Raw genomic sequence first — 25,147 nt, 5'->3', positions numbered from 1 at the left:
CACACAAAGGGGCTGACGCAAACTTATTGTAACTTTATTAAGGGTACAACATTTACACAGGCTCTGCAGCAAAGAGTGGAGGGAGGGGAGAGCCCCCCAGCCCAGAGCAGAAAGTGGACGGTGTGTGGAGCAAGGAGGGCACACCAGCACACTCTGGGAGCAGCACCCAGCAGGATGGGCTTCCAGGAATGGGAGGAGGAGGAGACACAGGAGACATCAGTACTTGGGACGTTTCACTTCAACCCTGGAAGAGAGAGAGGGGCAGGAGGGTGGTGAGGATGCAGGGCAGGCAGCTCCACCATCCTCCCATCCAGAGCTCAGCACCAGGGGGCACAGTTCCACCCCACAGAAGGGTGAGAGGGCCCCAAAGAGCAGAGACAACTGTACTGACCCATCAGCCTCCAACTTCTTCCTCTTCTCGATGATCTGCAGAGAAAGCACAAAGTCCCATTACCCTCAGGGAATGTGGCTGTTCACAACCTCAGCAGAAGGGCTGGAGGGTCCCACATACACCCAGGAAGAGCTGGATCCAGCCCAGAGCGAGCTGAGCTACAGTTGGAGCAGTTTGTTCCCCCTTTGCACCTTTTTGGCCACCACAGACCATTTGTTCTCACCTTGTCCATCCCATCCCATCCCATCCCATCCCATCCTCTTGGGGTGCCCATGGCTAGCTCACTCTGCCAGGACAACCTCCAGCTCTGCCAGCTGGCAAACAGGGAGCCACCAAACATGCCCTGTCCCCTCCAAGCCCCTTTGGATGGCTCCAAACTTATAGTTTAAGCACATTCATCTGCTGCACAGCCCAGAGCAAAAAACCCTGACCGAATCCCCAAGCATTTGGCTGATGCTCTTGCAAGGAGCAAATCCTGCTGCTCAAGAGCCATCCCTGCTGCACACACACCCCAGCAGTGTGTGGCTGGACTAAAGAGCCATGACTGGGACAGTGAGGGCAGGACTAGCTGGGAGCTGTCCTTGGGCTACACTGGCACCTTGTGGATCAAGTCCCCAGGTGCCAGCAGCAGGCACTCACCGCGCTGATCTTCTTCCACTGCCGGTCCAGCTCTGCCTTGTCATTTGTCTCCTTGAAGCGGCGGGTTTTGTGGCCCTCAGACATCTTGATCCCATACTGGAGCGCTGCCCTGGGGAAGGAGCAGGACAGCTCAGTGCTTGCAGGGAATTCATAGCCTGACAGAGGAAGGGATGTGTCTCCCCAGCCATAAACACGTACTCCAGACCTGGCCTGGGCCCCTGAAGTCAGGGCTGGAGTCCTCAAGAGTGATTCCAAGAACAAAGACAAATCACCAGGCCCAGGACCCACAGCTCCTCCTCAGGGCCTCATCCCATCTTGTTTAAGCTCCCCCAGCACCCAGGTTTGGCCAGCATGACCACCCCACCCATATGGGAGGGCCCTTCCCAAGGGCTGCACTCACTTGGGCAGAGCCTCCTTGTTGTTCATGTACTCGCTGTACTCCTCCTGGGTGTCAAAGTCCCAGCGGCCCAGAGGCCCCTTCTTGTTACCCTGCAGGGAGCGAACAACTCAGAGCAGCTCCTCAGTGGCTGCTGGTCATGGCTTCTGGCACAGCCCTACCTACCCAGCCACAAGCTCAACCTCCCACCAGCCTTGGCTCTGGATCCCCTCCCAGAGAAGCTCCAGGCTCCTGGCATTCATCACCCAGCTCCAGGGCTTTCTCTCTCCCATGGGATCCTCTCAGCCAGCACTCGTGCCCAGATTGCTGACTGCTCCTAAAGGCTCGTGACAAAATACCTGATCCATTTTGCTGTAGTCCACCTCTTCATCGCTGTCCACAGCCATATCATCCATTCTGGGCAGAAAAAAGCAAGGAAAAGGTTTAGAGTGACATAGATCAGGACCTCTGAGCTGGTGGGAGCCCTGTCTTGTGGTCTCAGACCAAATGCACTCAGTTCCTGGACCAGAGAGAAGAACCCCCAGAGCTGCAAGCCCTGCAGTTGAGCTGGACCACAGAGCACTCCAATGCTCCCAGGATGACTCTACAGGCTGAAAGCTGTTCCTCTTCCACTGAGGGAAGCCAGAGCTCCAGGAGCACATGGATTACCAGAGAATCCAGCAGATTCCCAGCCACTTCAGCCTCTCCCAGGCTGTGAGGGTTTGCAGCTCCGAGCAGCCATGTACAGCAGGGAACAGCTCAGAAAAGGCCAGGTCTGGTAGGACTAAGGACTGGGGGAGCATTTTAACAGTCAACTGTAACCACAAAAAAAGCCAGGTCTGCTCCCCCAACAAGCAGTGGGGCTGATGTTCAAGTTCTTGCTGCCAGAGAGCAGCAGCCCCCAGCACACCCTGATCCCCTTTACACACCCCATTCCCACCCCGCAGCCTCCCGCTGTTCCTTACGTGGCAGGGTAGCACTCGGCATAGCTGTTGGACATGCCAAAGAAGTCTCCCAGCTGCTTCTTGTCCTCTGGCTTCTTCAAGGTGACAGTAGTTAAGGAAAGCACAACCACAAGCCCTACAGCCACAGGCTGAGCACAGCCAGCTGGAAAGCCACCTCCTGCCCCAACACTGCCAAATCAGAGGGTGCAGAGCTTATGTTTGGTGTAGGAGCAGCAAGGTTTGGGCAGCATTTCCCTGTTCCCAGGTGAGGAAAGACAGTCTTACAGCTGTGGAGGGGCAGGGCCTGCCTGCAAGGGCAGCCTGGGCCCACACCCAGGCAGGCTGGCACGGACAGTAAAGGATATGCCTCTGCTCCTTCCCAGCCAGCAGCTCCAGCAAACTTCTCGTTGATGGACTTGATGAGCTCCTTGGCTGAGCCGGGTCCTGGGGTAGAGAGAGCAGCAGGTTAAATTCTGGGGGAGGAACAGGTCACTGCAATACACGAGGAGCTGGGCAGAGCCTCCCTGGGACAGGCTGCAAGTGAGGTAGGAGAGCAGCAGCAAACCAGGAGGGCTGATCCCAGGACACCTGGAATGTTAGAAGAGTTGGGGTGGAAGGGACCTTAAAGACCACCTCATTCATCCCCCTGCCATGGGCAGGGACACCTTTCACTAGCCCAGGTTGCTCCAAGCCCCGTCCAACCTGGCCTTGGACACTTCCAGGGATGGGACAGCCACAAATTCTCTAAGCAATCTGTGCTGGGACCTCACCACCCTCACAGGGAAGAATTTCTTTATAATATCTAATCTAAATCTCTCATCTTTTAGTTTAAGACCATTCCCCCTTGTCCTATTACTTCTCTACCCACAAAAAGAGACGCTTTCCCTTTTTTTTATAAATCCCCTTTAGGCACTGGAATGAGCCCTGCCTGGAGCCTTCTCCCTGGGATCCTCCTCAGCTTACAGGCAGCACGAGGCTGTTTGAGCTGCTCTGCTGCCTCTGCACAGTCCACACACACAAGACTCTTCACCCCAGAGTCCTCACAGCAGGCAACTCCCTCTGTCACAGCAGTTCTGAAATCTCCAACCCTGTACAGGCTCTTTCAGGTGTCCACACCACTTCACTCACCTTTGTCGATGTCTGTGGGCTGCAAAGAAGAGAGAGAGACACAGTGTCACCCGGGAGGGCTGAAGGCAGGCGAGTGACAGTGCTGCATGATGTGCAGCTCTGCTTTAAGACTCTCTGTTCCAAGCCCTCAGAGCTGAATCACAAACACTACAAGGCTTGTGCCAGTCCTGCCTCAGTTGCTGAGAGACAGGACAAGCACCCAGCCACCCACCAGCCCCCGGGGACAGACAGAGCTCAGCAAGAGCTGGCACATGTAGCGGCACCCAAGGCCCTCAGGGTGACCCCCCAGCCCCACTTCCCCAAGGGGCAGAGCTCAGGTGGGACAGTCCTTCCTGAGCAGAGGCTCACCTCATCATCAGCCTTGGGCTTCTCAAAGTAGCTGTGCCTCTTCTTCTCCTCCTCCCTCTCCCGGTCTCGCTCCCGGTCCTTGTCGCGCTCTCTCTCCCGGTACCTCTCCCGTTCCTTGTCCCGTGGCATCTTGGCAGTGGAGGGCACATAATCCCCAATGTCTTCAAAGATGCTACAAGTGGTAAAGAGCCTGGGGTTATGGGTGCTGCAGGAGGAGAGGCCACAATCACCTCCCTGTGACCTGGAACCTGGTAATGGAGCACAAAGCACCAGCACTGAGAGCTAGGGACACCAGATGTGGAACTGGCTTCCACATCTGTCAGAGGTGTTGCTGCACTTCTGTTCCCTTCTGCTGCTGGACCTCTATCTTGTGGTCCAGAGCAACAGCCCTCACCTGCCTCAAGCCTGAAATCCAAACCAGTCCTTGCCTCCAGCCTTGTCCTACAAACTGCAGGTCCAGCAGCTCCAAACCCAGCCCTCTCCAAACGTGGTGGGCCAAAAAGACATTCCCTAAGGCAGAGAGCTGTGACCCCACAGCCTGTGGGCAGGGTGACACTTACTTCATATCAGCTTCAGGAGGCTTCTTCTCATCCAGCTTCCCTGCAAGGACACAACAGCAGTGAGAGGCACATCATCCACTGTTTGCCTGTCCCCAGTCTAGCTTCCAAACCCATGGAGTGGCAGGCCTGGAGGATGTCACCACATCATACTCGGCCCCCTCAGGAAGCCATTGCGTCCCTCCCCAACAGGGGACATTCCCCAGGGAACTAGGCCTTCACCAGAAGTTCAGAGCAGCACAAGACACCCTCACAGTTCTCATTTCCCAGCAGCCTGTCCTTCAGGACACAGTGCTCAGGAAGTGCTGTTCTCCAAGCCCACTGCCTCACAGAAAGCAAGGGAATGGCACAATCCAAACCACACCTCATTCCCTCAAGTTGTGCTCCAAGCACTAAAGTCCTACTACTCAGTTCCCTTCAGCTCCTACCTTTATCCTTCTTCTTGAGCTTCTTGTTGCGGGTGCCTTGCCTGAGGTAGGAGAGGATCTGCGTGAGCTTGCTGATGACAATGTCGTTGGTGGTCAGGGTGGTCTGTGCCTGAAAGGCAAATCCACGAGGAAGCATCCCGCTCCCTTGACAGGGATTCCCCCCCTGGAAAAAACTGCTCTGGCCCATTCAGACCAGTTTGGCCAGGCAGCCTGAGGCCAGCTGGGTACCTCCATGGTGGGGCAGTCGGCCTTGCTGCGGATCAGCGTGGTCGGGATGTCGGTGTCGGCGTACTCATCGTCCAGATCCACCACGTAGGCCATCCTTCCCGGCAGGAACAGCTCATTCCGCTCGTAGGTCTTGCTCTTGAACAGAATGCGGTAGATGTTGCGGCCTGGAGAGCAAGGAAAAGTGTGGGAGAGCAGAGGATAAGCCCATGGCAGAGCATGTTCAGTTTATCAGCAGCGCAAGAATCGCCTCCTAAGCGACACGCTTCCTGCAGCCCTCAAATCCAGGACTCTTCCCCCTCAAAGGACTGAAGGTTTTCATTCCTCCATTCACCCTCCAGGACTTCTCCCACATTCACAACACAACAAAAGGTGTGGAACAGCCACATCCACACGGTCTTACCCAGCCGAGTCTTAAATTCAATTTTGTTCTCAGGATCTTCATCTTTCCTGAATGAAAACAGAAACCAAAAGTATTAAGCCAAGCAAATGCCTCCCCTGCCTCCTCCTCTCTGGGAGGCAGCTGCAAAATCCTTTCTGAGGAGTCCAAAGTCCTCAGCCACTCACTTAGTCTCTTTCTGGGGCTTCTCCATCATTTCTTCCTCCTCCTTCTCCTTGCTGGCGATCTCAGCCCGTACCTGGATGTGGAGAACATCCACGCATTACAGCCAACCCCGGCCACTGCCACCAGCACCACACCCTTCAGCAACCCTTCCCACGAGGGGAAATCCACACTGCCAAGATCAAAGCACCTGGAGCTGGAACTACCACCCTCTGCCCGTGGGAGAGGGCAGGGTGGAAGAGCAGCCCAGTGGTGCCTGCGCTCACCTTCTGCAACAGCGCAAAGTCCAGACCCTTCACCAAGTGAGTGTGCTCCATGTCACCACCCAAGAACTTGGACTCCTGGATCAGCTGTCTCCTCTTCTCCGCAGCAGATTTATCCCTGGGCAGTGAGAATGGAGCCAGTTAGGAGCCAGTTAAGGATGAGGCTGGCGAGCCCAGGCCCCAGCACAGCTCACGTACGCCTCGGCCGTGGGCCCCACGGCCCTGTAGTTGGCCGTGGTGCTGATCAGCTCCGTCTCCTCGTAGTCCTTGTTCACTCCATCCCTCCTCTCCTTGGCTCGGTCCCGGTACTTCTCAGCCAGTTCCCTCTCACGCTCGATCTCCTGCTGCCGCAGCTTCGCGTAGTAGCTGGGGGTGGGAAACACCTGATGAGGTTTTGGGGTCAGGTGACAGCCCATGAGGCCCCACACCGGTCTGTCCTGCTCCCAACCCCCTCCCCAAACCCATACTAAACCACCTGGAGGACACCAGACAAAAGGAAAGTGCTGCACTGAAGCTAACTAAAGAGGAGTTCCATCATCCCTTCCAAAGGGAAGGGGTCCGGCACAGTCCTGCTGCACAGATGTGCCCCAAAGGACACACTGACCACTGCAGATGCCCCACCACTGCCCTCCTCTGCCAGACACCCACAGAGCCTCTCCTGCTTCTTCTGGAGGTGAAGCTTCGCCCTCATCCTGCTACTGCCCTCCCACAGCCGTTTCCACAAGCACTGACAGGCCCTCAAGCTAGGCTGTTCTTCAAAGCTCCAAAATAATCCCTCTGTGGGAGCCCAAGAGCTCAGAGTCTGCTTCCTTGAGAGGGACACGATGTATAATGACAAGTCATGATACAGTGCTTTCCTCATTTACCTTTTCTTTTTCCTCCTGCGAGCAGCTGGATCTTCATCCTCGTTGTACTCCCGGGGCATCCTGGAAGAGGGTGAGAAAACACTTGTGTATTCTGCAGAGCCACAGGGATGGCAGGTGCAGAGAACAGTCCCTCAGACACAGCAGGGCACTGAGGAGCTCCAAGATGGAAAAGCAGTCCATCTCCCCAACTTCTCCCTAATTCCACTCTGCAGCAGGAAGAGGAAGGGAAAGCACTGCTTTTCACCAAACAAAATCCAAATCTACCTCCTGCACAAAGTGTCTTAACAGCCAGGAACCTCATTCTGTACTCGACAGCAGCCCTGACCCACGTGCTTCCCCTCTTCACACACTCATCAGCAAAACCCCTTTAGATACTCCACTGCAGAGCACAGGGGAGAGGCTGAGCTGAGCACGGAGCCTCAGAGGGAAAGCAGGAAAGCAGGCCTGGATTGTCCCATGGTCCTGTGGAACGGTCCTACTCACTCATGGTGGCGAGATTTGGACGGTGGCGCAGATGTTGGCGCAGCCCGCGGGGTCATGAGAAGCTTCCTGAAGTCTTCATTGGTCAGCTTGGATCTGCAAGGGAGAGAGGGAACAGAAACCGTCATTCCCAAAGAGCTCTGGTGCAGGACAGCTTCCAAGGAGGCAGGGGGTTTGCCAGCAGGTCCTGTGTGGTAGAGATGGGCGTGGGGTCTTAAGGCTGGGGTGCACCAGTGAGTCCCAGTCCCACCCCAGGGCTGCCCAGTGCCCCAGAGCTGTACTCACTGGTGGAAGGAGTGCGAGTCATCCACGTCGTGGCCATCAGGGGCCAGGGGGTTGGAAAACGGCTCATCTGGGGAAAGGGAGAGAGAGAGCTCAGACAGCGCCTAGGTGGCACTGACCCCCTGCCCACCCACCCGGCCCAGGAGCAGGGAAGGGAGCAGTGTCCACCCGCAGCTCGGAGTGGATCCCAGCCCGCTGCTGCTGCTGGTGCTCGGGACAAGAGCGTCCCGGAGCCACTGCGGCCCCGCGGCTCCGCGCCCTCCCAGGGGTGTCCTGCGCCCCGCGGCCCCAAAAACACCCGACACCCCCACCCCACCGCGCCCCGGGGATCTCCTCACCCCCGGAGGTCCCTTCCAGGCAAGGGGGCTCCCTCGCACCAGCCCGGGGTCCCCCCGTTCCCTCCAGAGCCCTCCCGCTCCCGCAGCCCGGGCTGGGCCTACACCGCCCCCCCCCACACCGGGCCGACCCGCCCCGAGCGCCGCAGCACCCGCCGCGCGAGGGCCGGGTGTCCCCTCAAGGGCGTGTCGCGGTGTTCCCGGTATTCCCGGTGTTCCCGGTATTCCCGGTGTTCCCGGTGCCCACACTCACTGTCGCGGTCCGGCATCGCTGCGCGCTCCGCTCTGCCCCGGCCCCGCTCCGCGGCCCCTCCGCCCTGCGCTGCCCTCCTGCGCTGCCCTCCCGGCGCACCCCGCGCTGCACGCTCCCATTGGTCAGCCCTGCCGAGGCTGCCGCTCCCATTGGCCGGCGCGGCGAGGCGGGCGCTGCGATTGGCGGAGGCGCCCCGCGGTCCCGCCCCCCCGTGTTGTTGTGACAGCAGAACAAGATGGCGGCGGCCGCCGTGAGGGGCATCGGGGGCGGGCTGGGCCTCAGGCTGCGGGAGCTCCGCATTCACCTGTGCCAGCGCTCCGCCGGCAGCCGCGGCGTCAGGTCAGCGCGGGGACTCGGGGATAGCCGCGGGTGGCGTCCGGGAGTGCTCCGCTGCGGGGGTCCCGCTCAGCCGGGGGACCCCCGGGTTGAGCGCCGGGGACCCACCGCTTGTCCTTCCCCCCGCAGGGAGTTCATCGAGCAGCACTATGTGACCCTGAAGAAGGCGAACCCCGACTTCCCCATCCTCATCCGAGAGTGCTCCGGTGTGCAGCCCAAGCTCTGGGCGCGGTACGGTGAGTGTGGGGTGCCCGCCGGGAGGAGGCACCTGAGGGGAGCAGGAGAGTCGTGGAATGGTTTGGGGTGGAAGGGACTCTAAGGCCGAGAATGTTTATGGGAAACGCTCAAAGGGAGGAGGTGGTTTGGGAAGGGAAGAGCACAGGAAAATGGGGATGGGGAAAATCATAGAATCACAAGATAGTTTAAGCTGGAAGGGACTTTAAACGATCATCTCATTCCAGTCCCCTGCCATGGGCAGGGACACCTTCCACTATCCCAGGTTGCTCCAAGCCCTGTCCAGCCTGGCCTTGGACACTTCCAGGGATGGGGCAGCCACAGCTTCTCTGGGCAACCTGTGCCAGGGCCTGCCCAGCCTCTCAGGGAGGAATTCCTTCCCGTGGGATACAGCAGTGGGAGTTCAGGGGTTACAGTGATGGATGTTGGTGGAGAGGGAGCTCTTGGGACAGGAGAGGGTTTCACTTCAGGGAAGTGGCCTGGGGGGAGGCAGAAAAGGACCCTTTGGCTCAGCAGGTCTTTTCCAGCCTGTGCCTGTGATCTACCCTTCACTGCACAAAAATCTGGCTGACTTTCCTTTATTTACACTGGATTCTCAGTGAAACACCAAGGAAAGAGCGGAAAAGCCCCTCTGTTTTATTTCAAAAGCCATTTAGGCTTGACCAAAACAATTTAGAAACTCTACTTTGAAGAGATGCAACGACCCTTTAAGCACAGATTTCCCAGTGTGAGCACACAGACCAGTGGAGTCTCTTGTCTGTGTGTGACTTCCAGGGAAATGGAGCTCTGGGCTGGGGCTGCTGTAGGAACAGGGGGGTTTTCAGACTGTTTTACTGAGGTGCTGAGAGCAGGCTGAGAGGTTGCTCTGGGATGTGTCTCTGCCCAGCCAAAGTTAACAAAAAGAGGCAGGGAAAGGTGTTTGGCTCCTTTGGCTTCTCTCCAAAGGAAAGCAGGAGAATAAGGAGAAGATGGCAATAATAACTTGGGCACAGAGGGGGACACTGGGCAGTGGTGGATCTAAAAGGGTGCTGGGGGGAGCCTGGGCTGTGACACCAGTGGCACTGGGGAAGCCCACGGCAGGATTTGGGTTGCCCTGGCACCAGAAAAGGGCCAATACACCTCCCCCATCTCACCCTTCATGTTTCCCACAGAGTTTGGGAAGGAGAAGAGCGTCCCACTGAACAACCTGACGGTGGATGAAGTGGCCAAGGCTCTGGAGAGCGTTGTGAAAAGCCAAGCATGAGGACAGACAGTGAATACACACGATGCTGGAGACGTGACTGATGATCTTTAATGTCAGATGTGTATCTTTAACTTATCAATCCATAAACACAGCGTGCTTACCCTGAGCTGAGCTTCACGTGGTGGCTGGAAGCCCAAAGGAATGGCTGATCCAGCCCTTCACACCCTCCCTGGCACCAGCAGCAGCTCAGCTCTGCTCCTCTCCAGGCTCTGGGGGTGCTCTGGGCTGGTGGCTCCGAGATGGTGACAAGGACCAGCACTCCCCTGAGCCAGAGCCCTTGGGAAGCTGGGCATGGGGTGGACAGACAGTTTATTCCCCCTTGGAACATGGTGGAGGGCAGGGAGGTGGCAAGGCCTAGGAGAAGGCAGGCAGTGTGGTGTGGCAGGGGCTGGGGGCTCCCAGGGGCTGCCTGACCATGTGTAGCAGAGCCTGTGCCCGCTCCTGCAGCTCTGGGATGCTCTGGTGCTGCTCCAGGGCCTGGTTCCCACCTTGCCTGGTGAAATCAGCAGCAGCCTGTGCCAGAGGAGAGGGGTGAGAGCTGGCTGGGTGCTACAGCTCATCATCTCTGCCCACAGCCAACACATTGCAAGGAAGAGGGCTGGAGGAATTCCCCAGAGCCCTCACGGACACCACATTCCCAAGCCAGGTAAATCCCACTGTGCTGATGGTTGGTTGGGAAGGATCTTAAAGCTCATCCAGTCCCACCCCTTGCCATGGGCAGGGACACCTTCCACTAGCCCAGCTTGCTCCAAGCCCCATCCAACCTGGCCTTGGACACTTCCAGGGATGGGGCAGCCACAGCTTCTCTGGGCAACCTGTGCCAGGGCCTCCCCACTCTGACAGGGAACAATTTCTTCCTGTGCTCTCCACTAAATGAAGCAAGCACAGTGGAATAAAAAGAATCCACCCATAATAACCCCAGAGGGTACAAAGAACCTGCCCAAACCCCAGTCCCTGATGAAAAGGAACTTCCTAGAGACACAAGAAGGGCTTCCACCCTCTGCATCACAGTTTCCCTTTGGGCAGGGAAGTGCTGAGGGATGGGGGGTAGCATGGCAGTGACTGAGGGCAGCATTTTTTAAATTATAATAATCATCCCCCTTCCATAATAACAACCCTCACAATAAGAATTCCCTGTCCCCTTTTATTGTGCCCTGGAGCTCCCCCAGCTCTCACCTGTGGGCAGTGCAGGAAGAGGAGGTGCAGCAGCTCCAGGCACTGCCCCAGGGCCTCAGGGTCGGGCTGGGTGAGGATGGGCAGGAGCAGGGGCAGGACGGGCTGTTGGAGCAGCCGCTGGCACAGGAACGGTCCCTTCTCTGCGATATTGCACAGCACGGTCAGCACCTGCACGGAGCGGGGAACACCTCGTGGGCACATTCCTGACTGGCTGGGGAGGGCTGGGAACAATTCCCATGGCATGGAATCACAGCATGGTTTGGGTTGGAAGGGACATTAAAGCTCACCCAGTTCCAACCCCCTGCCATGGGCACGGACACCTTCCACTAATCCAGGTTGCTCTAAGCCCAGTCCAACCTGGCCTTGGACACTTCCAGGGATCCAGAGGCAGCCACAGCTTCTCTGGGCAACCTGTGCCAGGGCCTGCCCACCCTCACAGGGAAGAATTCCTTCCCAATATCCCATCTATCCCTGCCCTCTGTCAGTGTGAAACCATTCCCCCTTGTCCTGTTTCTCCAGGCCCTTGCCCAAAGTCCCTCTCCAGCATTTTTTTGTCCTGCCAGGTGCTTGTCCAAAGCCATGTGCCCACCACGCCCCTGGGTTTTCAATGCTCTTTACAAGCCTTTTCCATGCCCACCCCAAGGCACTGTTCATCTCCATGCCAGGCAGACCCAGCTGTGCCACCCAGCCCTTGGCAGCGTCCCCCCCCCAAGCCCTCTAAAGCTTTGGGGTCTCCCACAGCAAGGTGTCAGCAGCCTCCCTGGGCTCACTCCAAGTTAACATCTCCTTTGGAACTGCTCTTGTGTTGGGACAAGGCTCTGCCAGAGGTAAGTACAGCTGGATTGGCCTCAAGGGAGGTGGCTGGTGACCGTCACAACAGGAGACCTCCTGCCAAGCTGTCCCTACTGCCCCATCCACCCTCCAACATTGTCAGCGTGGGATTCGTGTTCCCACCATTCCTCAGGCACGAGGTGAGGTCTTACCAACACAGAGGCCATCTGGGAGCACGGCAGGAGCTGCAGCAGGGCCGGGAGCAGGTCCAGGGAGAGCAGAGCGGAGCAGAGGAAGGGATCGTCCGCTGTGGGGGCAGAGAAGGGACGGGTCAGTAAAACCGGGGCAGGTCCCGGCAGCGCTCTGGCTTTGCCAGGGGACACTCACCCGTGAGGTTGTTCAGCAGCCACAGGCACTCCTGGCCCAGGAACAGGTGCTGCTGGAGGAGGCACTGCAGGAGGAGGAACAGGGCGATGAGCAGGCGCTCGTCCCGCACCTGGCAGCCCGTCTCTGCCAGCAGGTTGCTGAGACACCGCAGCACGGGGCACATGAGCTGTGACAGACAGAGGGACACACACAGCCCTTCAGCTGGAACCAGGAACAGCAATCCCAGGAACCACCAGCACCCTGGCCCGCCTCTCACCAGCTCCAGGCCCTCGGGAGCATCCTGGGGGATTTCGGAAGCCAGGTCGAGCAGCAGAGAGGTGAGGGCGGGCACAGCCCCCAGCGCCAGCAGCACCGTGTTGGATTTGTGCCTGCAAAGGGGAGGGACAGTGGGGTGGCTCTTGGAGCTCGGAGAAGGAAAACTGCCACAGCCCCTCAGCAAACAACAGGGCCTGGAAATTCAGAGCACCCTCCTGAACCACCACAGGGCTCGTTTCGTGTTGCAATAGCCTGGTTTTTTTCTGAGCTTATGAGAACGTTCAAAAGCCCATAAAAACAGACTCACTGGAATTATCTGTGTGGGTCTGGAAGCAACAGCCCCAACCCTTGTTTGAGTACCCGCACATTCCTTGTCTCCGGTGGCAGGCAGGGATTGCTGGCACAACCAGCCTGGATGGGTGGCACTGAGCCAAGCCCAGAAGTGTGAGGATTCAGGGAGCTTGATTTGGGAAATGTGGAGGACAACTCCAGACACGGAGAGGAGATGTGGGGGCATTTCAGAGGACCAGAAACAGCCTCCTCAGGTTTGTCACCCATTACCACCCTGGAAAGGAGCTCAGGATCCTGCAAACAGCCCATGTGTGCTCAGATATGAGGGCAGGGATACCCAGGATGGCAGAGGGAAAAGGGCAAGAGGAAGAAATCCAGGTCACCTCACAGGACCATGAGCCTTCGTGCCTCTGTTTGGCTGCCCCTGGGGAACTCAAAATGAGGAGAAAAGCAGATTTACCTACAAATGATGTAGTGGAGACACCAGGCAAACTCCACAGCTGCTCCTAGCCCAGCCTTGAGGCCGGAGCACACCAGGCGAAGCATGTGCTGGGGGAGGACAGAGTCCAGGACCTGCCTGGGGTCAGAAAGTCAGAGTTAATGGAGGCACAGGTAGGACAGACACTGACAGGGAGGCACTAACCATGGCCACTGAGCAGGGAGCTGCTACACCCCATGCTGGGGGCCACATGCTCCAAATAAACACCTGGAAGAAACTCTCAGCCAAGGGCTGCAGCCTTGGGCTCTCCCTGTCCATGGCAGGGCCTGGGGGCACTCAGGACACCTTGGCTGAGGTCATATTTTTGGCACTGAGGGCTGTCAAGCTGATCCTTTTCCTTTGCAGGAGGAACACAGCCAGAATTTCCCTGCGAGCCCACCCTGCTCCACACTGGCTTTCACCAAAATACCAGAGCTGTCTGATTGGATGAGGCTGAGGGAAAGGAGCCAAGCCCCATGCCCTGATCTGCATCCAAACCCCCTCAGTTCTGGTGGGATTCTGCCCTGGACTATTAACATCACTGGGATGGGAAAGGTCCCATGTCCCCGGCACACAAATAGCACACTGAGCCCCAGGGCCCATCCCGGTGCAGGATTCAGAGGCTCAGACTCACGGGATGATCTCCACGGGTGATTCCTTGGCTTGGAGGAGCTGTGAGAGGACGTAACCCACACCTTCCAGCACGGCCTCATGTGGGGACTGCAGTCAAACAGAACAGAGGTGATCCCTCCTGGCAGAGCTGGGGGCCCACAGTGCCAAACCCAGGCCAGCAGCTGAGCGGCACAGTCCCACTGTGCCTGGAGGAGAGGGGGCACAGAGGGCACTGGGAGGACCCAGGAACCTTTGGCCACACCAAAGCTGAGCCATCTCCCTCCCCACACTCGCTGGGCTGTGGCTGTAGGGGTCCAGGAGCCCAGATGCAGAGCTGCAAAGCACAGCCCCGAGCCAGGCAGAGGGGAGAGGCCTGCAGCTCCCTGTGTTACAGACTGAATCAGCAAGCCACTGGGTGGGGGAGATTCAGCTGCAGAGGAGCACAGGGTGGTGAGCTGAGCCCCAAAAATGGAGTGCAGGAAAGCCCAGGAGTGACTCTCACACTCGAGGGAACAGCTCCCTGCAGAGGGATCTAGTGCCCACAGCCAGGGCTGGAAGGAGGGCTGCTGACTCAGGGCTGTCAGCCAGAAAAGTCTCTAGGGCAGGCCAGGAAGAGAAGCGTGGCTGAGCTGTTTCACCCACCTGGATGCAGGATGCCAGCACTGGAATGATGCCCTGAGGCAGAAGTCGCTTCCTCACAGCTTCACTTTCCACTACGAGGTTCCCCAGTGTGTACAAACACAGCTCCTGCAACACACAGAGCCGTGACCCCATCTGTGCTCCCCTGGGCAGCCAGCAGGGCCCAGGTCCCACAGCCTCCTCCGAGCAGGGCAGGAGCTGAATCCAGACACACAGACACTGCTGGACTCTCCAACCACCCCATTCCCAGCTGTGCCAGCTTCAGTTTGTTCTTTTTCTGTCTGGCTCAGGTTGGGATCTGATCACTTCCACTTTGGAGGGCATTGAAATTGCAACAGTCAAGTCTCGCCGCTGGATCCACTGGTGGTGATATCTTTCCTCTCCACTACCTACTCTTATTTTTATTTTCCTTTCCTCATATATTTTCTTAAGTGATATCTTTATACTTTTACATTGTTATGTTTCTATAGATAATAACCAAGACGTTTACATACCTCCTTTCCATTGCCACCAAACTGTTCTAAAATAAACCCGCCATACATATATATACACATACATATATATATGTATAAACATCAGTCATTCAGTGTCGTTTCACCCTCACCCCACCCAAGGGGCCTATCATTAACAAGAACCTCAGTTACCACACCTTTGGGGGTGGGTTGTAACACCTGGGCACTGGGGACAGTTCTGCTCCAAGGGGAAGGTGGGACCAGAGGCTTCCCAGAGGGCCCCTTCCCACCAGCACTCCCACGTGAGGCCGGTTTGGCCAAGAGAGGTCAATGCCAGCTGCTAGCAGTGGATCCTCAGAGACAGAGCATGGAGCTCACCGTGAACTCCACGCTGTGTCCCGACAGGTACGTGAGGAGGTAGGAGGTCACAGGCAGACAGGCCTCGGCCACAGTGGGGTCACTGGAGTGGGACAGCTCGTGCAGACAACGCGCTGCCTCCAGCTGCATGTCGGCCAGGCTGCTGGTGAACAGCCCCGTGAGCGTCCGCACGCTGCCCTCCAGCCTGGCGGGACACAAACGCCGCTGTCACCTCCCACCCTGCTCTCACCCACCCAGCCACCAGCACAAAGGGCCCCTCGGGACACGGTAACAGCCACACCAGAGCCAGGCTGACCTGACAAACTTCTGCTGGGTCTCCTCGTTCTGCAGAGCCCGGCGGAGGCGGCCGAGCGATCCCTTCCTGTCCTCCGAGCCCCTCTGCACAGCTCTGAGCAGCTCGAGGACCTGGCCAAGGAATCAAAACATGGGTGAGCTTCCAGCAGCACCAGCGTTAAGATTTCATCCCGTTAATCCTGGAGGCAAAGGAACCCAGGGCATAAAGATGGGCACAGAGAACCTCACCGTGTCTGGCAGTGACTCAGAGACATTCCCAAAGCCACCCTTGCCCAGCCTCCTTCACCTGCTGATGCTGGGAAAGACCCCCATCACCACAGAGAACATCATGTTCTTCACCTCATCCTCTGAGAGTGGGTCCGGCACGGCGTCTGCTCCATCCTGTCCCCCCTCCTCTGCCGCGCTGTCCTCCCGCAGGAGCCGCTTGCTCACCAGCTGCTCCTCCCGCCGGGCTTTCCTGAGAGCTGCAATCGGATCAGGACCCGTCACCACCCGCCTAGGGCAGGACGCTTTTCCATCCCGCCCAAGAGCTCCTTATTTCTCCCTCAACCCAGGGAGAAACTGCCCGTTCCTCCCCGTGCAGGCCTGGGAAGGATGTGGGGGAATCCATAGCTGGGATAATGGGCAGGAGCGCGGGACAGAGCTGGGACCAGCAGCAGGGACCCGAGGCTGGTTCTCAGGTAGGATCACTGAACCAGTAAGGTTGGAAAAGACCTGCCAGATCATCAAGTCCAACCTTCAGCTGAATGCCACCAGGCCCACCGAGCCGTGTCCCCAGATGCCACATCTACTTGTTTTTTGAGAACAAGTCCAGGAATGGTGAGTCCACCACTGCCCTGGGCAGCCCCTTCCAATGCTTGACCACCCTTTTGGTGATGAAATTTCCCCTAATAGCCAAGCTAAACACCCCACGGTGTAATTTGAGGCCGTTTTCTCTCGTCCTGTCGCTCGTTCCCTGGGACCAGACCCCCGTTTGGTTCCACCCTCCCGTCAGGGAGTTGTAGACAGCGAGAAGGTCCCCCCTGAGCCTCCTTTTATCTCTTCTGAGACACGCTCGGGATCTTGGAAAACCCAAATCGCGGGAGGATGGCTGAAGAAATGGGGAATTCTTGGAGGATTTCAATTTTTAAGCTGTAAAACGCTTCCCCCGAGCGGGCAGGACCCCCCGATGCCATCACTGCGCGCACCGCGGGATGCGCGGCCGGGAGGAGCCGGGGGGGTTCAAGGCGACAAGGCTGAGCTGGGGGGGTCCCTCCCACCCACGGGGGGACCCACAAACCCTCCCTGACCTGCCTCTCGCTCCCGCCGCCGGGCCCGCAGCTCCTCCGCACCGCGCCCGGCCCCGCGCCGGCCCCGCCGCCGGCCCCACATCGGGAAGGAGGAGGAGGAGGAGGAGGAGGAGCAGGAGGAGGAGCAGGAGGAAAAGGCCGTTCTCGGGGCGGTCCCGGGGCGGGGACATCCCGAACCCGGCCCCCCCAGCCCGCCCCGGGCACGGAGAAGTGTGCATCGCCGGGTCTGGGTGGGATGTCTGTGCTGAGGCCAAAAAAAGCCTGAAGATTCACCAGAAATGCGAACCAACGCGTCTCAGGGCCCCGGGATTTTCCACCGCGGTGGGGCAGAGGAGCTCGTGCTTCCTCAGGAAGGCATTTGGGGATTCGCAGCTGGTGGCCAGAAATTCAAGGTACCAGCCCCGGCCAGAGCTGGCAGAGCTGCCAAAAGGGGCAGTGGCGGGAGCTCAGAGGGCAGCGGTGATTTTTCCACGGTGCACACGGCAGCAGTTTGATGGAATAACACAATGGTTTGGGATGGAAGGGACATTAAAGCTCAGCTCATTCCACCCCCTGCCATGGGCAGGGACACCTTCCACTAGTCCAGGCTGCTCCAAGCTCCGTCCAACCTGGCCTTGGACACTTCCAGGGATGGGGCAGCCACAGCTTCTCTGGGCAACCTGTGCCACCCTCCCAGGGAAGAATTTCTTCCCAATATCCCTATATCCCTGCCCTCTGGCAGTGGGAAGCCATTCCCTGTCTCCTATCCCTCCATCCCTTATCCTCAGTCCCTCTCCAGCTCTCCTGGAGCCCCTTTAGGCCCTGCAAGGGGCTCTCAGGTCTCCCTGGGTGAACCCCCCCAGCTCTCCCAGCCTGGCTCCAGAGCAGAGGGGCTCCAGCCCTGGTAGCATCTCCGGGGCCTCCTCTGGACTCACTCCAGCAGCTCCACATCCTTCCTGTGCTGAGGAGTTTCCTGTATCCCAAGGATGGAGAAGAGGAATCATGGAATTGCTGATCCCCTCTGCACAAAAGTGCCAGAGAGCATGGGACAGGCAGCTCCAGCCCCATCTGTTGTGGCACTAATGTGTGATACCACATTGACAACAACAAACTGGGAACTGCATTGTCCAGCTATGCAGTTTTGTTGCCTTCCTGAAACAGTTTCTGAATTCAACACAAGCGGAGAAATCCCTGGAAAAGAAAAAAAGTCCTGAGAAATCACAGAATCTGAGAATAACTGAGGTTGGAAAAGACCTCCAAGAGCATCGAGTCCAACCTTTGACTGATCACCACCTTTTCAACAGACCAGAGCACTGAGTGCCACATCTTCTGGACCTTTCCTGGTGGTCTCCACTCTTAACCCCTCGGAGCAGGCACAGTCACAGCTGTCAGAGGAGCACGGGACAAGTGATATGAGTTCTCTGGCCAAGCTACCAGCTTGCCTTGGGTGAAGGAGTGCCCCGTGCAGCCTTGGGCTGGTCCCATTCCCATTCTACGTGGAACAACCTTGGGGATGGTCTGGATTCCAGGTATGACAGTCCTGTACTCTTCTTCATTGCCAGGGGGCTCTGAGGCACAGCGATCCCGGAGCATCTGGAAGGAAAGGGATGGTCCTGAAACTACCTTTGGGGAATCCCGACCACACTCGGCTCCGTCACCCTTCCTAGGAAAGCGAGCATCGCTGGCACTCGGACCGCAGCCCTGCCCAGCCCGCGGCCGCGGGGCAGCGAAGCAGAAGTGACTTGGGCGGCTCCTGCACGGCGCGTGGCTTCCCGTGGCACAGCCGGGCTGTCCTGTCAGGAAGTCACGCCGAGGGAGCAGGGGCAGTGCCCGGGAGCCGGCCCCGAGGTGTCCGTCAGTCCCGACCGCGTGGATCGGCTGCGGGAGCGCCATCGGCGGCTGGAACACCCCTGCGGGCACCGGGGGCTCACCCGGCCAGAGGCAGGGGAGGATCAGGTGCCGGAGAGAGCTGAGAACCTGAAGTCTCTGGCATCTCAGCCTTGGATTTGGCAGAGGTTAGAGGAAGCAGCCGTGAGGGAAGGAAACGTTTCTGAGCCGGCTGGTGAGTCACTGGACAAACTCACCCCTGATCCTGCTGTCCCCCAGAGTGAGGGGGGCTTGGTGCAGGTGCTGGAGGAGAGTTTCTCCCCAGGAGGATGGTGCATCCCCGCGACACAGAGAGGTAGGGAGAGATCCATCCTCGGAGGGTTTTGGGATCTGGCCAAAAAAAAGCTGTGGCTGATGAGGGCTGGTGCCGGCAACAGACCTGCTCGAAGCAGGAGGCTGTACTGGGGACCTCTAAAGACCCCCCACCACTACTCAGCTGAGCCAGCACGTTTTCAGGAGCCTTTAATCTTTGCTTGCTGCTTTTTTTGCCATGTGGTGACCAGACTGTCCTGTCAGCAGTGTCTGGTGCTGACAGGGACCTGTAGGGACCCTCAGAGGTCATTTTCCATCACCCCTTTTGGGGGCTGGTGATGAATCAAATCACTGGGTGAGAAGAGAGAAAACACGAAGCCCTCTGTTGCAATTTCCTGCCCTGGATTAGAGAGGAACAAACAGAGCTGGGGCTCTCCCCTCCCGTGGTCAGACTGACATATCTGGCTTCCCTGTCCCTAACTCAGCATTTCTAGTTTCTCCTGATTCCTTGGCATTTCCTGGTCTCTTAGGGGCGGGAGCCTGCAGCGAGGCAGCCCAGGTAGGACAGTGCAGAGCTTCAGGAGCCACCCTGCTTTTGGGGTGGGATGGGAGCAGTGCCACCGGCTCCCTGGCACGGAGAGGGTGGCACAGGTGCAGCTCCTGGGTGTTGGCTGCCGGTCTGAGCTTTGCCCTGAGTCATGTAGCCACTCAGCTAGCCCTTGGTAGCCAGGTGGGGTGTGCAGGAGCAACGAGGACAGTGCCATGTCCCCAAGGGATGGCTCTGCAGGGCAGAACTTTCCCAAGCCAGGATGGGAGTCCAGCACGTCCCTTTAGCTGCTGTTCACCATTTCCCCTCGTTTTCAGGTTGTTCACCATGAGTGTGGCTGTTCTGCTCCTCCTGGGGCTGGGGCTGTTGGGGGCAGAGGGCAGAAGAAACAGGTGTTACTTCAACCGCGCTCAGGAGCGCTGTGTGTGCTACAACCTGTCCGAGGAGACTGTGGACAGCATCATCCAGTGCCTCGCAGCCACTGTGGTGGAGTTTCGGGGGGGAGATGTGGAGAAATACATAGCCTTCCCCATCAGGAAGATGGACGACTCTGCCATTGAGGCTCTGGGCTCACTTATCATCGAGAAAGTGATTATTGCTGATGTGCTGGTGCCTGAGATCCTCCTGGCCCGTGTGTTGAGGTTCTTCTCCTACACCCACGTGAAGGAGCTGGTGTTTGACAGCTGTGTTTTCCAGGGCTCAGGTGACTGGCATGAAATGGATGGCCAGAGCTTGCCCATATTGTCCCTGAGCTTCAATAACGTGACATCTGCCCCGCTGATGGGCAATGAACAGGCCTTCTCCAGCCTGAGCACGTGGCTGGAGACCCTGCAGGAGCTGGCTGTCACCAGCTCCCATGTCACCAACCTGCCCTGTGCCATTGGAAAGGTGTTCAGAGCTCTGCACACCCTGGACCTGGCACAAAACAGCCTCGAGGATGGGAGCCTGACACCTACCTTCTGCCAGGGAACTTTCCCTCAGCTCCAGGTGCTGAGTCTGCAGCACAACAACCTGACGTCCTACCACAGTGTGTGTGAGGGAGTGGAGCTGCTTCAGGGGCTCCAGAACCTCAATCTCAGCCAGAACAAGCTCATGGCAGACCCATCCTCCTCCTGCCAGTGGCCAGCATCCCTCCGGATCTTTAACCTGTCCCACACCGGCTTGGAGGAAGTGCTGACACCTCTGCCTCCCAACCTAGAGGTGCTGGACCTGAGCCACAACCACCTCCGTGCCGTGGACATCTCCCTCAGCTCCCTGAAGAAGCTCTTCCTGAGCCAAAACCTGCTGCAGGCCGTCCCCTCCATCCGGAATTACCCCCTGCTGGACACCCTGCACCTGGACAACAACTCCATCTCAGAGCTGCCGCGGGACGAGGTGACGCTCCTGGGGCGCCTGCAGGACGTGACTGCGGCCAACAACCCCTACAACTGCTCGTGCTCCGGGGCTGGGGGGCTGCAGGCACTGGCAGCGAGGGGGCACCTGGGGCAGGGCTGGCCCCAGGACTACACGTGCCAGTCCCCGCCGGGCTACCAGGGCTGGCGGGTGGCGGCCGTGCCGGTGTCGGCGCTGCGGTGTCACCGCGCCGCCGTGGTCGCCCCGCTCTGCGTGGCCCTGGCCCTGCTGGGCCTGGCAGGGGCCCTCTGCCTGCTCAGGGCCAGGCCCTGCCACAGGGTGAGATGCTGGAGCCTTCCCACCCGTGCCTCCCCCTAGGAGCACCAAGGGAAGGCTCACAGGCCCCCCAAGTGAGGGGCTCTCTCGGTGTCCCCAGCCCAGGCTGCCCCATGGAGCGTTATCCCTGTGCCTTTGCCCCACTAGGTTTTGGGGCACCCCTCACTCAAAGCCCTGTCCCAGGGCTGTAGCCTCCCTTGTGGCCAACTCCAGCTCCCCAAGCCCAAACACGCCCCCATTGCCCCTGTGATGTCACCTGCCCTGGATAAGAAGAATTCAGCTCCATCATATCCCCACTGGTGGCACTCAGATGCCCCAAACCTCTCTGGGGTCTGGTGTTCCCTGACCAGACCCCCACAACACCTTGTAGCCCCCCCATCCAGCCATCCTTGGAGCCTCTGTGACCCCTCTGCTGGTCCTCCCTCTCCTCACCTGGGGTGCTGTGCCTGGGCCAGGATGTTTGGTTTGTGAGGACGCTGCTTAGCTGCTCTTCAGCACAAGAGGAAACCCACAAAGACAGAAAAATTACTAAATTGAACACACAAATGCCAACGAGGAGGAGCAGCCAAGACCTGAGCTCTGGAGGCACTGGTGGACAAGTCCCTCTGGTGTGACCCTGAGGACGTTCAACCAGAAACTTTTTGTGATGAGAGGAAAAGGGGTTTGTTCTGGGTTATGCAGAGAATATCTCACATTAAGGGGAAAACTGATCGTGGGATTCTGAGGGAGAGCAGGGGAATGCAGGACAGTGGGGAATGCTTATGGGAAGGATCAAAAGGAGGGGGTGGGTGGGGAAGGGAAAGGCATGGGGAAATGGGGATTGAGGGAAATCATAGAATCACAGGACAGTTTGGGTTGCAAGGGACAATAAAGCTCATCTCATTCACCCCCTGCCATGGACAGGGACGCCTTCCACTATCCCAGGTTGCTCCAAGCCCCATCAAACCTGGCCTTGGACACTTCCAGAGATGGGGCAGGCACAGCTTCTCTGGAAAACCTGTGCCAGGACTTCCCCACCCTCAGAGGGAAGAATTCCTTCCCAATATCCCATCTAACCCTGCCCTCTGGCAGTGGGAAGCCATTCCCCCCGTCCTGTCCCTCCAGCCCTTGTTAAAAGAAGGGGCTGGTTGCAGGTTGGCAGTGCTCACCTGGCCAAGCCCTGCTCTTCATCCCCTTGGCCTGTCCTGGCTATTTTCTGGGTATTTTCATGGGTAAAGTTCGTGGGTATTTTCTGTGTCCCTCCCTCCCTGCTCTGTTTGTGCCCAGGCACACGTGACCTGTGAGCAAACACGGGCTGGGCTGGCTGGGAATGGGGGGAAACCAGAATGTGGGAAGACCCAAGGCTGGAGGAGCAGAGTGGCTGAGCAGGGCCTGGGGTCCAGGCACCCACAGTGTTACCCTGCTGTGGCTTTGCTCAGCCAGGTTCTGGGGAACCCCTCAAAGCCCCATGCCATGCTCTGCCCCAGGGCTGCACCCTCCCAGAGGGGTTTTCCCTGTGGCCAACTCCAACTGCCCAAGCCCCAACATGCCCCCATTTCATTTGCCACGTCACCAGCACTGCTCCTGATGGAGTTCCTGGTGCTGCCTGTTCCACCTGGGCCCACCTGGCATCACCCTCACACCTGAGACACAGGTGAGGGGGGTTTTGGGGAGGCAGGGAACCGGTCTCCTTCTTCACGGGGAATGGTGGTAAATGGAGGGATCCATGTGCATCTCCTCAGCTTTGGCATTTCCTCCTGTGCTCTTTGGCTCTGACTGATCTCCAGTAAATGTGATTCTGTAATTTGTGGTCAATTCTTGTGCCTATAAAACCTTCATGGCAACCCAAGGTCCCTCATCTCCCATCCATGACTTGCAGCGGAGCCACTCACAGCATTGGTGTACTCCTGGCTCCTCCAAGAGGAGTACACCAATGCTATGAGTGGCTCCAGGCCCCCACTTGCCTCCCGTGGTCCTGCCAACCCCTTGCCCAGCAGGGCTCAGCCTCTGGAACATAGTGCCTGCAGGCTGGGTCTGGCTCTGCCCACGTGGCTGTGCCTGAATCCCATCAATAATGCAGGAGAACAGGACACCACCCTGTGTAACCCCATCCCCTGCCCTGGCCAAAACCACAGCTCACAGGGCTGCTGCTGCTCCTGCTGAGGTGCCCATGGACGCTGGGGAGGTGAGTGCTGTGATGGGGCACATCCCAGGGCACTTTGGAGGGATCTGTCCCCTGACTTTGGTGTGCTGTGGCCAGGGGGCTGCCCAGCTCCCTGGGGGGCTCATCCAGCTCCTGGTGGATGCTGAGGGCATGGGGCAGGACCTGGATCATCCCCCCTGCATCCCAGGGCAGGACCTGGATCATTCCCCTCTATCCCAGCAGGCCGAGCAGGATGTCAGTGTGCGAGCGGCCGTGGGACTCCACCAGGCAGCAGGTAGAGCTCAGGACATCCCAGAGCCTTCACCTGAACCCCCACACCAGAAACCAGGGGACCAGGGTGGCAGCCACAGCCGTGGTGGCACTGGGGCCACTGGCCACGCCGGTGGGCCTGGGCTGATGGGGAGGGAGTGTCATCCCCACCCTGGTGGCTCTGAGCCACAGTGGGAGGGCTCAGGAATGATGTGAAGCCCCCAGGCTGCAAGGGGGGCAGGACAGAGGTGACCCCCACCCCACCTTACACTCAGTGTTTTCAGGGCTGGGGGAGAGCTGGGCAGATGGCATCGAGGACACCCTGCAGCTCCTCCTCGCTGGGAAGGAGCGCCAGGTGAGAGTGGCAGGGACAGGGACATCCCCCAGGAACAGGGACATCCAGGGTATGAGGGGCCCTGGGGGACCAGGTGGAAGCAGAGGGCTCTGTCCCCCTGCCTGCCACTCTGGGAACCCGGGTGGGTGCTGAGGGCTTGAGCTGGTCCTGCCTGACACCCCTGGGGACTCCCAGGGGTTCCCACACAGCAGGGGAAGGGAGGGGGTCTCCCCTCACCCCTGCCCATGCCAGACCCTCTGTGCCACCACTGCCATCTCCATCCCAGTGTGCCCAGTGCCTCCTTTAGTTGCACTGGTCGTGCTGGGGTGGGGGAGAGCTGAACATTATCCCTTGTGCCAGGAGAGCAGCTTGGCTGTCGACGGTGTTTTCCGCCTGGATGCAGGACAGGTACCGTGAGCCCCACAGTCCTCCTCTGCCAGGGACATGGGCTGGGACACCCAGGGGCACTGCCAGCTCCTCGGGGGTCACAGGCACTGCTGGGACACGGGGCTTGGTCCCATGGGGGTGTTCCTCATCCCTTCCCTGTTCCCTCTTGGTGGGAATGGATGCCATGCCATCCACGCCACGCTGTGCATCCACACTGTGCCTTCCATACTGGGATACCTGTGCTGGGATACCGGTGCCACATCATGTGTTGCCCTGCCCTGATCCATGCCAATGCCATCCCTGCTCTGCTGGACACGTCTCTCCTACCAGGAGAAGGTCCTGGAGTTGGCAAGACCCCAGCTGGCCCTGGTTCCCCTTGGCTACAGCGTGTCCCTGCTGCTGTGGGACCCCCACGGCCCTGGCACACAGCTGCCCTTCCAGAGTGTCATCTGGCAGGTGAGGGCTCAGGGGGGAGGTGACAGGGAGGGGTGGCAGCACAGCTGTGCTGGGCTCCTGGCTCACCCAATGGACCCCTATCCTGCCTGGTGTGAGACCAACAGCTCCCAGCTCGTCCCCAGGTGATTGACACCATCTTCCAAGAACTGGAGGCCTTGGGGGATGACAAACAGAGCCTGAAGACAGTCAGCCTGGTCCAGGTAGGGAAGGAGCATGGCAGGGTGTCATGGGATGAGGGTCCCATTCCCTCTCTGCCACTGCCAGACCCTGCTGTGCCAAGGGCACACATTGCTCTGTCCTGGCATCCAGTCCCATCATCCAGAGGCTGACAAG

General features: G+C 58.6%; 4 protein-coding genes across 5 annotated transcripts; 2 read left to right on the top strand and 2 right to left on the bottom strand.

Annotated features, from left to right (window-relative positions):
* Positions 1 to 18: 18 nt before the first annotated feature.
* IK (IK cytokine) lies at positions 19 to 8,163 on the bottom strand. Its single transcript, XM_050312049.1, has 20 exons — positions 8,078 to 8,163; positions 7,493 to 7,559; positions 7,211 to 7,303; positions 6,728 to 6,787; positions 6,060 to 6,227; positions 5,865 to 5,979; positions 5,604 to 5,674; positions 5,440 to 5,486; positions 5,040 to 5,203; positions 4,812 to 4,920; positions 4,387 to 4,426; positions 3,827 to 3,998; positions 3,479 to 3,497; positions 2,717 to 2,794; positions 2,372 to 2,453; positions 1,766 to 1,823; positions 1,431 to 1,519; positions 1,031 to 1,139; positions 392 to 426; positions 19 to 244 (listed from the first exon to the last, which is right to left on the bottom strand). The coding sequence occupies exons 1-20, from the start codon at positions 8,091 to 8,093 to the stop codon at positions 217 to 219; spliced, it is 1,620 nt and encodes a 539-aa protein (XP_050168006.1). The 5' UTR covers positions 8,094 to 8,163; the 3' UTR covers positions 19 to 216.
* A 124-nt stretch (positions 8,164 to 8,287) lies between these two features.
* NDUFA2 (NADH:ubiquinone oxidoreductase subunit A2) lies at positions 8,288 to 9,996 on the top strand. The gene is made up of 3 exons (XM_050312061.1): positions 8,288 to 8,416; positions 8,543 to 8,649; positions 9,799 to 9,996. The coding sequence occupies exons 1-3, from the start codon at positions 8,313 to 8,315 to the stop codon at positions 9,888 to 9,890; spliced, it is 303 nt and encodes a 100-aa protein (XP_050168018.1). The 5' UTR covers positions 8,288 to 8,312; the 3' UTR covers positions 9,891 to 9,996.
* Positions 9,917 to 16,994, bottom strand: TMCO6 (transmembrane and coiled-coil domains 6). The gene is made up of 12 exons (XM_050312050.1): positions 16,913 to 16,994; positions 15,963 to 16,087; positions 15,625 to 15,734; positions 15,330 to 15,513; positions 14,503 to 14,607; positions 13,883 to 13,968; positions 13,231 to 13,347; positions 12,481 to 12,592; positions 12,225 to 12,390; positions 12,050 to 12,144; positions 11,067 to 11,234; positions 9,917 to 10,403 (listed from the first exon to the last, which is right to left on the bottom strand). The coding sequence occupies exons 1-12, from the start codon at positions 16,992 to 16,994 to the stop codon at positions 10,245 to 10,247; spliced, it is 1,509 nt and encodes a 502-aa protein (XP_050168007.1). The 3' UTR covers positions 9,917 to 10,244.
* Positions 16,995 to 17,762: 768 nt separating this feature from the next.
* On the top strand, positions 17,763 to 22,008 carry CD14 (CD14 molecule). Of its 2 annotated transcripts, none has more exons than XM_050312052.1 (2): positions 17,763 to 18,953; positions 19,895 to 22,008. In XM_050312052.1, exon 2 carries the CDS (start codon positions 19,905 to 19,907, stop codon positions 21,285 to 21,287), a length of 1,383 nt encoding a protein of 460 aa, XP_050168009.1. In that variant the 5' UTR covers positions 17,763 to 18,953; positions 19,895 to 19,904; the 3' UTR covers positions 21,288 to 22,008. The 2 variants fall into 2 exon arrangements, with proteins under 2 accessions (XP_050168009.1, XP_050168008.1); XM_050312051.1 differs by having other exon boundaries at positions 17,763 to 19,073.
* The last annotated feature ends 3,139 nt before the right edge of the window (positions 22,009 to 25,147 follow it).

Source organism: Myiozetetes cayanensis, unplaced genomic scaffold (genome assembly GCF_022539395.1).
Source record: "Myiozetetes cayanensis isolate MyiCay16 unplaced genomic scaffold, myiCay2020 scf17, whole genome shotgun sequence".
Classification (NCBI taxonomy): Eukaryota; Metazoa; Chordata; class Aves; order Passeriformes; family Tyrannidae; genus Myiozetetes; species Myiozetetes cayanensis.
Note: the sequence above shows the minus strand (reverse complement) of the source record. Positions and strands in the feature narration are given on the sequence as shown.